The following is a 16,076-nucleotide window of genomic DNA, read 5'->3' as shown; positions in this document are numbered from 1 at the left end:
CATCCTGGGGCTCGAACTCATAGTCCCAAGATCAAGAGTCTTTACCAACTGAGTCAGCTAGGCGCCCCTAAAATTATCTTTTTATTTTTATTTNTCTCTCTCCTCCCACCCCCCCAATAAATAAATAAATTAAAAAAAAAGAAATAATTTTATTTGTATTTATTTTTTTAATATTTATTTTTGAGAGCGAGAGAGACAGAGTGTGAGTAGGGGAGGGGCAGAGAGAGAGGGAGACACAGAATCCCAAGCAGACTTCAGGCTCTGAGCTGTCAGCACAGAGCCCAACACGGGGCTCGAACTGATGAACCATGAGATCATGACTTGAGCTAGAATCGGATGCTTAACCGACTGAGCCACCCAGGTGCCCCAAGAAATAATTTTTAAGTAGTATGATTACAATCTTAGTAAAGGAGTAAGAAGCAAGACAATTTCTACTTGTAATAAATAAGTACACCACAATGCTATCTCTGTTTTAACTTAAACACTCTTTTAACTCCAGTTAGTGCTGATTCTTATCACGTGAAGTCAAGTAGAAAGGCTGTATCACCTTTACTGTAATCACTAATTCATTACAGGTTAACAGTAAAAATGTTTACAGACTATCTATTTACATGGTGAGACAATGAAAGTATTTATTTATTTATTTTTGCTTCTCTGTACTTAAACGTTTTTATTATAGTTTATTAAAAAGACAAAGGACAAAAAAAGCAGTTTCTGGAGGGTAGGAGTACACTGCCGTTATAGTCTATTACTTTAGGTCTATGAAGTACTAACTAAAAGATGTTTTTTTCTTCTTAAAGGGGATTATGCTGGTGTATGACATCACAAATGAAAAGTCCTTTGACAATATTAAAAACTGGATAAGAAACATTGAAGAGGTAGGTATGGAAAGAGAATGACGGTGTTACGGAGGAGCCCTGCTGGGTACTGGCACAGGCCTCCTGTCTCGGGAAGAGGCGACAGAGCTGCTGAGAAGTAGGGCACGGGCAGCTTAGGCCCCCTCGCTCTGAGCAGCACCACAGAGAGAGAGAGACCTCCGGTGCTGCCAGTCTGGCATCCCTGTCAGACAGGGAGGTACAGCCAGAACAGCAGCTCTACAGATTTCTAAACTTGGGCCGGATCTTGAAAATAATGTCCTCCAAGTCCCATTTCACACGTGAGAACAGAGAGAAGACGCTGGCTTGTGCTCCTTCCTAGAGCTTTCACATCTGACCCTCCGGTTCATGCTGTTGGACTGGCAAAGCTTGCTCTCTCTCCCAGCATTTGATCAGTTTTCCCTTCTAGCATCTTCTCCATGATACATATTTGAAATCTGGTTTAATTCCACATTGACCGGTATTAAAATTTGTTTTTTATGTCTTTGACGTTTCAGAAAGCAATCTGACTTTGAAAGCATTCTGTGCACATTTATATTAACCTACATGAATTTATATTTGAAGTAGTTCAGAATACAGAATCCCTTCCTCATTGGCTCCCTCAGTCCTGGGTTTTTTTTTTCTTCCTTCTTTAACCTAAACTAATATTTGGAAGTTTTGTTGTTGGATAACCGTTGTATTTTCGTTTGTTCATGTACAAAAAGGCCTGAGAATGCCTGCAAGCCTTTGAGGGAAAAGTTAGCACAGGCTCTTAAGCTGTAGCTCTTCCCTCCTCCCATCTTTTACATCTTCCTCTGAAGCAGGCCCTGTGTTGAGCAAAAGATTGTCCTATTAAATTTATGGATATGTTTCTGACAGGTTAGGATTTGCCTATTGAATAACTGTGTTTTTCTCAGGCTGTTTTTATAACATACCATTTTCTCCCTGTAGCATGCCTCTTCAGACGTTGAAAGAATGATCCTGGGTAACAAATGTGATATGAATGACAAAAGACAAGTGTCAAAAGAAAGAGGAGAGAAGGTAAATTTGAACCGAATGCACAAAGATTGGAATCTATTCACTCTAAGCGTTTATTTTCTTAGTATTATTTAATTATTGGTTTCAGTTTGAAACGTATCTGTTATTTTAATCCTTTAGAAAACAACAAAGAGATGTAATCCATACTTGAATGGTGTCAATTAGTATTCGAGATCCAACCCCATTTACTGCGTAGTCATGACTCATTCCTGAAGAATTTGCTGTTTTCTGGGAGATACAAATTGGTCCTTTTTCAGATTCCTGCAGCTTAGAGTTCAGGCTATTCCTTCCATATCTGTGTGAAAAATGCCCCGTTTTATGCCCCGTTTTAAAGGTCAAGTAAAGCATTCTCTTCAAATAAAAGTAATAGAATAGGTGAACTTTAAACAGTAATCATAATCCAATTTATTTTTTTCCCTAAGAATATTGTACTACATGTTAGGTTTAGGTCATTGTGGATAAACTGCTTGTAACTCGTCAAAGCTAAGGATCTCATTTGCAGCCATTTCTCTATTTTGTATCCTGCCAAAAAAGCAAAAATGCTTATTACATGCATATATTTACTTCTCTGATATTTTTTAAATTAACTTAGAGCCTTCAATTTTTAAGTCTTGGAATTTTGCTGTAGCCTTTTTTTAGTGATACATATAAAATACATTTTGTTTTTAAATCTGACTGTAAACTTTCCCCCTATGAACATTCATTTAGTCCTGGTATTTTAAAGGAACTGGGAGCTTTTTGGGAGTAGATGGAAATAGAAACCAGATAAAAATGAAAACAGTGAGTACCTAGTATTTTAAGCTTTCATTCTTTCATGGACCAATTTATTAAAAAATAATGAAAAGTCAGTAGAGTCACTATTGGAGAGTTGTACTTTGGGAGCAGATAAAAGAGGTCAGCTAATTCCAAATTAATGGTAAGAGTCAGTGTCTGTCTCATAGTTTATCTTTTCTTTTTGTGTTTATGTTTGTTTGTTTATTCTGAGAGAGAGAGTCCATGCATGTGCACGGGAGGGGCACAGAGAGACAGATAGAGGGAGACAGAGAATCCCAAGCAGGCTCCACGCTGTCAGTGCAGAGCCCTATACAGGGCTTGATCTCACGAACCATGAGATTATGACCTGAGCTGAAATCCAGGAGTCAGATGCTTAACTGACTAAGCCACCCAGGTGCCCATCATAGTTTTTCTTGTAAGTATATTAGAGAACAAAAGTATAGTAGAAAAAAATAAAGTACTTAAATGGTGTTTTCAGTGGAGGTGGTGCCATTTTAACTTAGGATGCTTAAGTTAGATGTCTGCATTTCAAAAACTTAGAAGAAAGCAAAGAAGTTTGAGAACCACAGAATTCTCAACTAGACTCTCTACCTTTAGGACTTTGAGAAACCTAGAAAATAGAAATACTTTATATGTTGAAGCAAACTGAACTGAATTAAAATTTTTCTGTTTGCCTTTCAGTTAGCAATTGACTACGGGATTAAATTCTTGGAGACAAGTGCAAAATCCAGTACAAATGTAGAAGAGGTAAGAAAGAAATATTTGATGACTTATGGGGTAGCATTAGAACTTAGGTACCTCTATTCAAGCAACTCTCCAAGACTTGTTATTTTCTTTCTTTTTAAAAAAGTTTTTTAATGTTTTATTATTTATTTTTGAGAGAGAGTGAGACAGAGCGTGAGTGGGAGAAGGGCAAAGAGAGGGAGACACAGAATCTGAGGCAGGCTCCAGGCTCTGAGCTGTCAGCCCAGACCCCAATGCAGGGCTCAAACCCATGAACTGTGAGATCATGACCTGAGCTGAAGTCAGACGCTTAACCAACTAATCCAGCTGGGCACCCCGCCCCGTCTTGTAATTTTCTTAGTGAATGTCTTCGGTGAGGTCTACCTCCATATTGTGACCTTCTGTGCTTCTGACTTTATGTGGACTCAGATTATTGAGTTTCTAGCACCAGCCTTCACATGGGCTATATGAGATTGCTCAGTTAAGATTCGCTGAACAGAAGGTAAAAGTTCTTTCAGGTTCACCTTTGCCCTTTGTTTGGGAAGCTGGAAATCCTGCCCTCGTCAAGTAAGCATAGTGTCCTCAGCTCATTTTTCATAGTTCCAGTCATCCTATGGTAGCCTGTATCAGGAGAGCCTTAATTACTTTCATGTCTGTACTCTCGCAAGAGAGAATTAAACTGTTTATTGAATTAAGCATGATACACTGTAGGACAACATTTAGTAGAATTAAGTGTGTCTATCTGAGAGTAGTTTTAGTAAATTTTCAGTAAGTTAACTGTTAAAGACAAGCAAATCATCTAAAGACTTCTAAGAATAGATTTTCTGTATCAAGGGCAGAGTTGTTGATCATATTTTCTTTTAAAACATTTTTTAAACTGATCACAAAAATGATGTATTGTGTTAATATGGGTAACTCAATAAACAAAAATATTGATGGTTTTATAGACATTTAACTTCTTAGGCTACTCACCGTTCACCATAACATTATTGAAATGACTTTATTGGCTAGTTGGCACTGATCAGAACTTTTTCTTTGTTTTCAGTAACACTAATATTTTCAGGTTGCCTAATGGGTGTTAGGAAACAGGAAGCTTCTATTGATTAATTACATAAGCATCGATAAGCAGAAAAATGCCTCCACCTGCTTGCCACAAAAAAAAGCAGAAAAGGGGGAGCCTCTTGGGAGACACAGGAGAAAGTGTGTTCACTGAGATGGCCCCGATGGGATTGCTCTCACAGAATGAACTCCATACCCTGGCTTAATGGAGCAGGTCTCTGTTCATACCTGCACCCTGCTCACACCAGTGGCTTAGAGCGAGCTTTGAGTTATGGAAATACAGAGCTGGGAGGCGCCTGAGCTGCTTATTCTGACCAGGTGTTCTACAGAAATGAGTGGCTTCCCTAGAGCTTTGACTTAGTGCGGTTGGCTTTTCATAAGAACTAGGATGGGCTTCTCTAGAAACTTAGACTCACGGGTGACCATTGTGACAGCGCAACGTTGATAATAAGTGATGATAGTGGTTATCGTATTGTTTCTATTTGGCTTGATGGGACATAATCCTCCTGGTGAACATCTGTGGAGGCATCAGGAGTGGTTGGAAACAAGAAAATGACAGCATAAGTTTTGCATGGAGACAACTGAAGACACTTTAAGAGTCTTGGCTCTGGAGAGGGGCATCTGGCCGGCTTAGTCAGTGGAGCATGTGAATCTTGGTCTCAGGGTTGTGAGTTCAAGCCCCACATTGGGTGTAGAGATTACTTAAAAAGAAAATATTAGGGGAAAAAAGAGTCCTGGATCTCTAGAAACAAAGTAGAGATGATAGAGTTAAAAAATGTTTGGTGTGGGTCAAGAGACACAAGGCACAAAATGAGATTCTAGAGGTATTCATTCAGTTGTTAAACAGATATTCAGCATCTCCTAGACCAGGCACTGTGCCCTGCTCTGAGGACGTGGGGTGACTTAGAGCCTCCGCCCCACTAGGTGCTCTTGGTGCACTGAGAAAGCTACCCATACCTCAACCAGTGTCACATTAGGAACTTGTGCCAGATATTATGTGCGGAAAATATTTGATGAGTGAATGAATGACAGTTTTATAACACTGGAAAGTAGATCATTGAAAAATAAGACGATATTCACGCATATACTGTGATTATGTTCTTTTCTCAATTAAAAGGTGTCAAATAATTTATAATGAAATAGTGAAAGAATTCCACATTTCTATTTTAAAATATGCTATGAACATATACTAATAAAATGTTTGGTTTACCTTTAGGCATTTTTTACACTTGCACGAGATATAATGACAAAACTCAACAGAAAAATGGTTTGTATCACTTAACATTTTTATTTTCATTATGCTGTTTGTTAAATTTGTTGTCTTATTCATCCTGTTTATTTATTTGATCAAAAAGATAGGCCTGCTTATAATATATTCATGTTGACTTCTTTTTTTCTGAGCTCACATAGTCACCTGATTGGGCTTTGATTCTTATTTCTGTTGCTTCACGTTTTCTTACTTCTCAACCACAGCTGCCTTAGTTCTTTCATCTGACTCTTCAGGTGGCCTTTAATGGAATTTGGACCAGAATAATTAAAATAATAATGACACAAATTAAATTTTTCCCATAAAATTATGTAGCTTAGTTTTCATGTTACAGATATTTATATCTATATGTAATTGTGATCTTAAAGTTGTTAACGTTTGCTTAAATTAGAAATGATCTCAGTGATGAATCATTAGGACCACACTGGAGGTTTGTTTTAACCTGAAGCCTGAATATAATTGTATACCTTATGTTACCAACTCTCCTTACGTCTAACAAGAGGAGTGCCTATAGCAATATCTTAATATTGTTGCCCTCCTTACCCTTGAAAATTTACATTCCATTGGCTATAATTTCTCTGAGCTGGAAATAGGAGCTTCCTATCTAATATATTGTTAACATAAAAGGTACTATCCTAAAAATATTTTTCTTGTTTTAATCCACCACTTCCAAAGAAACAGTGTCAGAGCTTAATGAGTCTCTTTCTAATACAACTCTGCTGAATAAGCATTTATGGTTTGGTTTCATACTTGTGTTCTTTAGATAATTGGATCCAAACCATGAAGCTTTAGTTTCCTTGGTAATTATATTATCTTCCCTTTTTTAGAATGACAGCAATTCATCAGGGGCAGGTGGACCAGTGAAAATAACAGAAAACCGATCAAAGAAGACCAGTTTCTTCCGTTGCTCGCTACTTTGATGAACTCTTTCTGAGAGACTGCAGCACACCTACAGGACCCTTTCCTGCTTCTCTGAAAGCACAGGTCAGCCAGCCTCAGAACCACACCGCCCGGCTGCTGCGGAGAACACCACTGAACCTAGACTTCTCGACACAGAAGGCCACGTGGGTCCCGGCCTCGTGGCCTGGCAAGATAACAGGCTCCTTTTTTCAAACATGGAAGCAATGAAGTGGAGACATACGCAGGACTTAACTTGTTTTTTTCTTTGGTTTGTCCCGGAAGCTGCTATCTTTCTTTTTCACTTTGCACATCGGTGTTAGCCTGTCCCTGCTACAGCACAGTCTCAGACTCGTATCTGCACACTTTTGCCTTGTAAAGTTCCAGACAAACTTGTGTACTCGGGGGTGTTTGATAAAAGCAAAACATTTAAAGCAGAGATTAATATGCTCAAATTAAAAGATGTTTGGTCTGGTTCATGTGGCCAAATGTTATTGCATTGATAGAATTTTTTTAAGGGTTCTAGTTTGTGATTTCCTTCAATAAGAATCATTAAATTCTGATAAAATTTATCTTAAAAATTCATAAAGATGTCCATCTGTTCATCGGAGGCCACATTTATTTCTCCAGATTGTTTAGAACCTTGCTTCATTCTGGCCTTTTTGCCAGAGAGTTTGGGGGGAATAAATCACTTTTTCAGTTGATTACCTCCGCCTCATCTATAGAAGCTACATTTGGAAATCACCTTAAGCTGACTTTTCCTGGGGCTTGTATTTACTGTTCTTTCCTATGTTTGACCCATTGTAACCACTCAGTTATCTAAACCATAACATATTTGAACATTGTTGTCTATTTCTAATTGTGAACTTCTTGAGCTGAAATTTTATACAGGCAGAGAGATGTACCATTTAGGTTTTATTTCATCATCTTACTGTGATTCTTTCCCATCAGCATATGTAATGTATTTTTTTCTTAGGTTCGCTCTCTAGCTTGCTGGTTTCGTTTGTAATACCCAATCCCTACCGTAATCCCTGTCTGCAAGAGTTAACAAGAATTAGATGTAGACCTTTGTTCGTAGAAAGCTTACCTATAGGGAGAGAGATTAACTTGTTGATATAAATTTAATAGAGATAGCTCTTGGTGATGGTAAACATAATGATTTTTTGTTTTGTTTTTATTTGGGTTTTTTTTTTTTTTAAATAAAGGTAATTAGGCCTAGACCTAGTGCAGCCTCTAGGAAAAGTCTTGCCTTTTTGTTAGAGAAAATATAAGTAAGGTTTCCATTCTAAAACAGCTGTTGTTGGATGTGTAGAACCCAGTTCCGTCTGTTTAGGTTCGTTGTTATAGAACTTGGTCCAGTCATTTGGGCCACAGCCAGCCAAGAACTTAGCGGCCTTTCTCACCAGACACTTGGTACTGGTATACCTTTTGTAGATGAAACCTTCACATAAGGGGAAAAAAAAAGTATTTAGTGTTAACTTATGTGCCAAATTCAAATCATTATGTCATTGCTGTTATTCTAGCCTTCAGTGTCCTAACACAGAAGGGAGTAATAAGTAGGTGATTAGGTAAATGAACTCTCTTAATAATCACTCTTCCTGTTAGGCCTTTTTTGTTTCATGGAGGTTACCGCCACGCTTGATAGTTTAGAGCGGAGAGGAAAATGGAAATGGATTGCTTGTTACCACAGAGCATTGTGCTTCCAGTTAAGGTGTACCATTAGAATGCTTGGACCAGTCAACCTGTATTTAGTACTTCTTCGAAAACTTACGTCCAGTTTAGCAACAGTGAATATACCAGAGCTATTTCTGATGGATATGCTAAACCTAATGTTGACAAATTTCAGCCTTCTTGACTTTTTGTTGTTGTTGAATTTACCTGTAGGCGTAGAGGCACCTGCTGGTGTCCCAGTATAATCAGTAGTTGTTTGATTGAAAGTTGATTGTACATCTACCATCTTAAAATGAGATGCATTTTTGGAAAGAAAAAATAATTTTTCAGAAACATCTTGTCTTTACTAATTTTCTGAAGAAAGATCCAAGCAGTTAAGCTTTCTGAATGGTAACAAAGTACTTTCTAAAAGGCAAGTGCTATGACACCATGTATGAATGTAATTCTCCTAGTAATTTACCTCTGACTATTTGGTGTCTTAACACTTTGGTTTATATCTCAGGGGTTGTCTGCAAACCAAAACTGACATATTCTGTGGTTAGCTTTTTTCTTTTTAACAGAATGCTTTGCTTTTGATTTATTACTTCCGTCTTCTTGTGTCTTATATGGGTTAATAGTTAGTCTCCATGAATTTCCCTTTGAAAAGAGCCTGTAAAAGTTAGATGAGTCTAAAAGTGCTCTTTGAAGTAGCAGCAATCTGGGGGTATATGCTCTGTTATATAGAAATAAATTGTCCTTGCTATTTTCTTACATTTAGCTTTGCTAAATTGTATATAATTTGAGCTAAGACCATAGGAAATTCCCTTTCTGCATGGTAAAATGACCCAATAAATACTCCACTTTGCTTAATAATGTACATATAGTGCATTATTTTTTCTATTTGTAGATGAATTTAGTGACAGATAATTGTCTGTTCCCTGCTGAAACTGAAGAAATCTAGTTTTGTGTGAACATGTTTGTGGTCTTAGGGATAAGGTACATGAAGACTTTGGCAGCAGTGTTAGTGGTTCGGGGGCTGCACTTTATTATCAGTGTGCTAATTTCTGACAATGATTGGACTAGACCTTTTCAGATAGAGTCTGAGGATGTCAGACCATGAAAATGTGCTGTAACTAAGTAGCATGTAAACCAGTTGATTGTAAAACGTTTCGCTGGGAATTTATTTTAGCTCTGTTTTACTTCATACCGATTATGAGAAAATAATCCACCTGTGCGTCAGTTAGGAGGCGCCACAGGGTTTCTTACTATTTACATGAACATTTTGTGCAGTCTTTGTTATAAATGTTCCGAAGACTATACTCTTTACTCCGAAGGACTATTTTTTAATTATACCTCATTTAGCTAACTAGTATTCTAATACCTGGTAGAAAAACAGTGAGCCAGCCTTTAAGCATCCAGCACCATTTAGAGTCTATGTTTTGTTTCAGACTAAAGACATCATTGGAAAAGGTAGGAGATAGTTTACTTTAGAATAGAACATACATGTCATATCCACTTAGTGCAGAAAAGGTATTCTCTCCCTGTCTACATTAAGAAATTTAGCTGTGCAATATAGATAAATGTTTGCAGAAATTTGTAAGTAAGAGATTATAACTCCAGTTTACAGATTCTGAATGCTGAGAATCTGTACTAAGACTTATAAAGTTTTTCCTGTGAACAGTAGGTGATACATTTAAGCAGACTTTCCTTTCTAGTTCATGGCTTAGATTTCTTTATAAATTTGAGTACTTACTCTTTAAAGATGAGCTTCTAAGCTTCAAATTTTAAAACAGCATTTCACTACGTTGGTTTACTTAGCTCAGATTTTAAGCACCATTTCAGCTGTCGGGTTTTTTAGAATTTTTCTTTTAACAGAAAGGACATTCCTTTTCCTTCTTGTGATATCCAAAGAAGGGAGGGAAAAGGAATGTCTAAAAATGAAATTCCTTGTCCTAGCGGAACCTAGAGGGACAGGAAATCCTAATAAAATTTTAAATCCCAGCACAATTTTACAGGAGAATCAGTCTTTTTTTTTTAGACTAATAATGTTAATGGGAGTCATGTTCAATATGAAAAAGTTCTAAATGACTGAAATTTATAGAAGTGAAAATTAGCAAACAATTATTTTAGGGATATTTTCAAATTTTACTTCATTTTTTTGCATTGCTTGTGCCATATGCAAATGCATTTCTTATTGCCAAGAACTAATAGCAACTTATTGCTTCATTTTCTTACCTTTTTTAAAATGTGAATTTAATTATTATAATTCATTCCTATGGCCTTACAGATGGGTTTTATTTTGTTTGTTTGCAGCTGACACTGTAGTTCCTTTAATGCAAAATGCCATAAACGATTGACTAAAATCATGCCCTTTGTGGGAAATATCTAGTCTTTCCATAGAATTATCCATACATAGAACATGTATGTTTTGGCATATTTTACTTTTGCTTCAACGGCTTAATGTGGAAAGCTCCTGCAGATAAAGTAAACCTGTCATGTGGTTAATCTTGTTTAAGCCAATTCATTAACTGTATACTGATAACTGATGCTGTGGTGTTGTTTTTTTTTAATGGACTTTATTCCAGGTGAACTTTTTTTTACAATAATGTTCGTCTAAAATAAAAACTACATAATGAAAATACGACTCTGAAATGGACTCCATGTTTAAAAAATGTTTCTTCACATTTGCTAAGTGACTGTGATTCAAACCGTGGTAGAGATATCTTAGCAAACCTATCTGGCCTGAAGTTGTTTAAAACTGAGAAAAATGGCCGGATCTCCTGCTCATACCTACATCAGCAGACATTGAGGTTGTTCTGTTCTGGAACTGTAGCCTTCCCTGCTGAGTCCTCACAAGTGGAGTTTCTGTTGCTTTGTTCTCACTTCCAGATACCACGGACGGAGGCCCTGGCCCTATTGCTGTCCTATCACGGTGCTTGTGCACATTCCTGGCACAAGGTAGCCTTTTGCGTTCAGTCCCACCACCATTTTGAACTTGCACTGTTCTCAAGCTTCCTACTTCTCTCCCTTCACTCTTAGTAAATAGGCCTTTAACCTCCTGCCTCACAGAGAAAAGCATCAATCAAACACAAGATTCTTAGCCACCTCTTCCTCCTCAACCTGTTGCTTCCATGGGCGGGCTGCCCAACGCCAACCCTCATCCTCACCCCTTCCTTATGAAATAGAGGCATCCCTTTCATTCTGTGCACTTCTCACCACTGCCTCTTCTCTGAACTCTTCCTCCCACCCTCCCCCCACCCCCACCTTGCAGAGAACTCGCAGCTCTTTCTCTTAGACCTTCACCTGTGTTACCCCCGTCCCTTCAGCATCTAAGCAGCCCTGATATTTGATGTACCTGTAGCAGATCCCAGGGCAGATGGGTAGCAGGCAGATCAACTTGGAAGTTGATCCAGCCTTTGGCCCCACCTTTCCCTCTTCCTGTTGTAGCTAAGCTAAACAAAGAGTTGCCTAGAGCTACTGTCTTCAGTTTTTCATTTTTCATTTCTCCCTCAGCTCTCTTCCAGTTTGGCTTCCACCCCCACCACTGACCTTGTGCTTACAACTGCCTAGTTGCTAAAGTAGCGGACAGTTTTCAGTCCTTATCTGGGCTAACCTCTTGGTGGCATTTGCCCAGTATCTCTCTTCCTCCCAGAAATGTTCTCTTGGCTTCTGTGACCGTGTTCTCTTGATTTTCCACTTTTCCAAAAACAATTTCATCCTTTTTCATGGTTCTTAAATGTTCATAACTCCTGTGATCTGCTGACTAATGGCCCCTAAGAATGTTCATGTCCTAATCTCTGAAACCTGTGGATGTTACTCTATATATCGAAAGGGACTTCACAGATGTGATCAAGTTAAGGATCTTGAAATGGGGGGGTTGTCCTGGATTATCGGGGGGTGGGGAGCATGTAATCCCACGAGTCTTTATGGGAAGGACATAGGAGGAGTTGGAATCAAGAGGAAACTTTGTGATGACAGAAACAGGGAGAAAAGGTGTTATCATGAAGGGCTGTGAGCCAAGGAATGTAGGTAGCCTCTGGGATCTGGAAAAGGTAAGGGAAAAGATTTTCTCCTAAAGTCTCCAAAAGAAACCAACCTGGCCCTAATACCTTGACTCTACACTGGTAAGATGGATTTCATAATTCTGCCCTCCAGAGAGGGCAGAGACTCTTAAGAGAATAGATTTGTATTGCTTTAAAGGCACTAAATTGTGATTATTTGTTAAAACAATGATAGGAAACTAATACAGCTTTCAAGTTTATATCTCTAGCCCTACCCTCTCTGCAGATAGGCAGACTCCCAAGTTGATCTGCCCATTGGACATCTCCCCTGGGATCCGCTTCAGGTACCTCAAACATCACATATAATCTGAAACTCCTCCTCAGCTCTCCATCTCTCCCCCTTCCCAGCAGTTCCCACCAACAACCCTTAAACCTAAGAGGAAAAAGCTGTTCTCTCTCCTCTTTTTTCTCGTGACAGATAGCACCATCACCTACCTAGATTTGCACGCAATTCACAGCCTCAAAGTCTTTTTTTTTAAGATTTTACTTTCAAGTAATCTCTCTGCCCAATGTCTCAACCCTTGAGGTCAAGAGTTGCATGCTCAGTAGCCTCCAAGTCTTAGGGATCAAACACCTTAATCTCTTTTTAATCCATCCACCTGTCTATTGTTTCTGCCTCTGTCTTTGTTCAGGCCCCCTCATCTTTTGCCTAGATGGCTGCAACTTCTGCTAACCAGTCTCCCAGTCTCTAACTTATTTTCCTCCACACCAGTTTTCACAGTGTCAACAGGCTTTTAAAACTGGAATCTCCAGGGGCACCTAGGTGGCTCAGTTGGTTAAGCCTTTGATATCAACTCAGGTCATGATCTCATAGTTCATGGGTTCAAGCCCTGTGTCGGGCTCTGTGCTGATAAGCTCAGAGCCTGGAGACTGCTTGGGTTTCTGTGTCTCTGCCTCTGCCCCTTCCCCCCCCCGCCCAAGGAAAATAAAATAAAAATAGTTTAAAAATAAGAACTTCTATCACTGCCAAATTTAATCCTTCAGTGGTAGCTCATAACTTTGGGGGTAAAAAAAGCTAAACTTTGTTTACCCTGGCAAACAAAGCCATTTACCGCCCCCACATCTTTCTCTCTAGCCTTGGCTCTTGTCATACCCTAACTCATACCCATTTTAAATGTCACCAGTAATTGCAGTTTCCCAAATACGCCATGCTTTATCATTCCTTTGCTAATGCTCTTTCTGCTGACTTCCTACCCCTTTTCTGGCTAACTCTTCCTTATCTTTCAAGACTTATTAAGGGCTTTTCTGGGAAGACTTCCGGCACAACCTATCCAGGTTAGGAGCCCCCTCCTGTGGATTCCCAGAGTGTCACTGTACCAGATTCCAATTGTCAATTTATTTCCTTCCCACTAGACTCTCAGCTCCCAGAAGCATGGGGACCATGTCATTAGCTTTTGAATCCATGGTATTCAGTAAGGAGCCTGGCACATAGTAGGTGTTTAATAACTGTTGAAAGAATCAGTGAACTTCAGGAATTATCAAAATTAACGTGTTGAAGAAAGGTAAGTAATTTAGGAGCTGTTTTCCATTTACCATTTTCCATTTTTCCATTTTAAAGAAAGATTTAAAGTAAATCTAAAGATTTAAAGTAAATTTAAAGATTTAAAGTAAATTCATCAATGCCTTAGTAAGTATAGCAATAAAAAGGAGCTTCATTATCTGGTTTTTATTCTAGCCCTTACCTTTCATTAGTTTAGTCTTTATTAAATACAGGAAAATTTCCTTTTAATAAAATAGATCACCCAGAGAGTTATGTATTGATAAGTTGAGTAAACTTTTTCTCCCCTTTTCTCCATGTGTCCTACTAGCAAGATTTGGGTTTTCCAATATTGGTTCCAGTAATATATGAAAATGCCCCCATAGTAAATAAAATTAATTTCTGCCCCTCAGAAATGCCCTGTTTTCTTTCACTTTGAGGCCTCTCCACCTGTACTTCATTTCTTCCCTACTTCTTATCTTTGCTAACCCTAAGCAGAGACGTGAATGAGTGCATGTTCTCTTTAGCAAAACCTCACACATCTGGACTGGATGCCCTTCCCTCTTCCTATGTATTCGCACAGCACCCTATCTATACTTGCCTATCTGGCTTCCCACTAGACTGTAAGCTTCACGGAAATAGGAGCACATCTAGTTCATGGTGTATTCCCGTTGCCTAGCATTGTGCCTGATACTTGTTGGCTTTCAGCATGCATTTTGAATGAATGAATAAATGGTTGAGTAAATACAAATCTATCGGCACTACCAGAAATAAACTCAAGTGAATTCATTAGTATCCTGTGAATCACATGTACGTATGTCAAAACCTTATTTGATAAATTGCTAAAATGTGGTATTACTTTTGAACCCCGGCCCCCATACCCAGCTTCCCACATGCACCCAATTCCGAGGAATTCCCTGTAGTCTATATCCAGAGCCATACCATGTGCCAGCCCCCTTCTGCCAGTCACCTCAGGGATTTAACCATCATCACTTAGTACCTTACGTTTTCAAGCCTTCAGAGGAAGCTAATAGTGCATAAAAACTTGAGTCAATAGCACTGCTACTTAGCTTCTGACTCCATTCTCCTAAACAAAACTGTTTGAAGTCAGTGTAAAAGTACTTTTAAAACAGCAGTGCATTATATAAATGTAAGGTGCTATTCAGAGAAAACTTAAAATCAGTTTTCCCAGTAAATAATCATGAATGCTGAAGATGAATATTTTATCAGGGATTTTTCCGATTTGGTCTAGTTGCTTTCTTCTTTTCTCTTCCAAAAGACATCAGTTAAAGATGTCTTTACTGATAGGGGGCAGACTCATTACATTTTACATTACCTTCCCATTTTTTAAAACTGGTTTTGAGGACTAAGGTTGAACTGAAATATGGTCAAGACACCATGAATACAAATTCCCTCAACTTACAGTTCTGCCTGTTGAGTTGCCTACTTCCAAGATATCTGAGGCAGCTTTAACCAAGACACACAAATCTTAGTTACAATTGGGGTAATCAAATCATTAAAATAGGGATAAAATAAGTCATTTCTAAAGTCATGGCAATAATTATAATGATAAGGCCAGAAGAATAATTGCTATAACCAATTATTAAATTTAGCTCAAGTGCAAGTAAAGCCTGAATATGATGAATTAGCTCTCAAAGCTGAGCATATACATCTGTCAGGAGAAACAAAAATTTTTTCTAGCCCTGAACTAAGTAGTAAAGTGTAGATCTACTAAAGGTATTGAACAATGATAATTAAAGTTTTATAAAATATCTAGATGGCCATTTGTTGTGTAAAAATCTTAATTTATGCTAAGGACATGAGTACATTGTGCTTCTGTGAAGGCATTGCTGCATGGAGCTGAAGTAATGAATTAATTGCATTTGATAACTTTGATTCAGTATTGAACCCAAAGAATATGTAACGGTGAATCACTCCATTATTTTGAACTGTGTATACAGCAACTCAGTTTCAGTAGGTGCTGTATAAAACATTTCAAAATGAAGAAGTATTTTGTAGAGTAAATGGAAAGTATATATGTCTGTTTTCAATGAGCAAAGGTAACATTTTACCATAATTAAATAGTTGTAGGGGTGCACAGGTGGCTCAGTCCGTTAAGCTTTTGACTCTTGATTTCAGCTGAGGTCATGATCTCACATTTGTGAGATCTAACCCTGCATCAGGCTTTGCACTGACAGAGCAGAGCCTGCTTGAGATTCTGTCTGTTCCTCTCTCTCTCCCTCTGCCCTTACCCCACTCACGCTCTCTCCCCCTCG

At 38.4% G+C, this 16,076-nt stretch overlaps 1 protein-coding gene across 1 annotated transcript in view; it reads left to right on the top strand.

The window, feature by feature from the left end:
* The window catches only part of RAB8B (RAB8B, member RAS oncogene family), a 58,894-nt gene extending 47,980 nt beyond the window's left edge, over positions 1-10,914 (top strand). The window contains exons 4-8 of the mRNA XM_077747639.1: positions 801-878; positions 1,806-1,895; positions 3,348-3,413; positions 5,665-5,715; positions 6,543-10,914. Coding sequence (XP_077603765.1) covers positions 801-878; positions 1,806-1,895; positions 3,348-3,413; positions 5,665-5,715; positions 6,543-6,635 — 378 coding nt within the window. The 3' untranslated portion in view covers positions 6,636-10,914. The remainder of the gene's footprint in view (positions 1-800; positions 879-1,805; positions 1,896-3,347; positions 3,414-5,664; positions 5,716-6,542) is intronic.
* Positions 10,915-16,076: the final 5,162 nt, after the last annotated feature.

This window comes from Crocuta crocuta, unplaced genomic scaffold, assembly GCF_008692635.1.
Source record: "Crocuta crocuta isolate KB4526 unplaced genomic scaffold, BGI_CrCroc_1.0 scaffold130, whole genome shotgun sequence".
NCBI lineage: Eukaryota > Metazoa > Chordata > Mammalia > Carnivora > Hyaenidae > Crocuta > Crocuta crocuta.
This window is presented reverse-complemented; position numbering and strand designations above follow the sequence as displayed.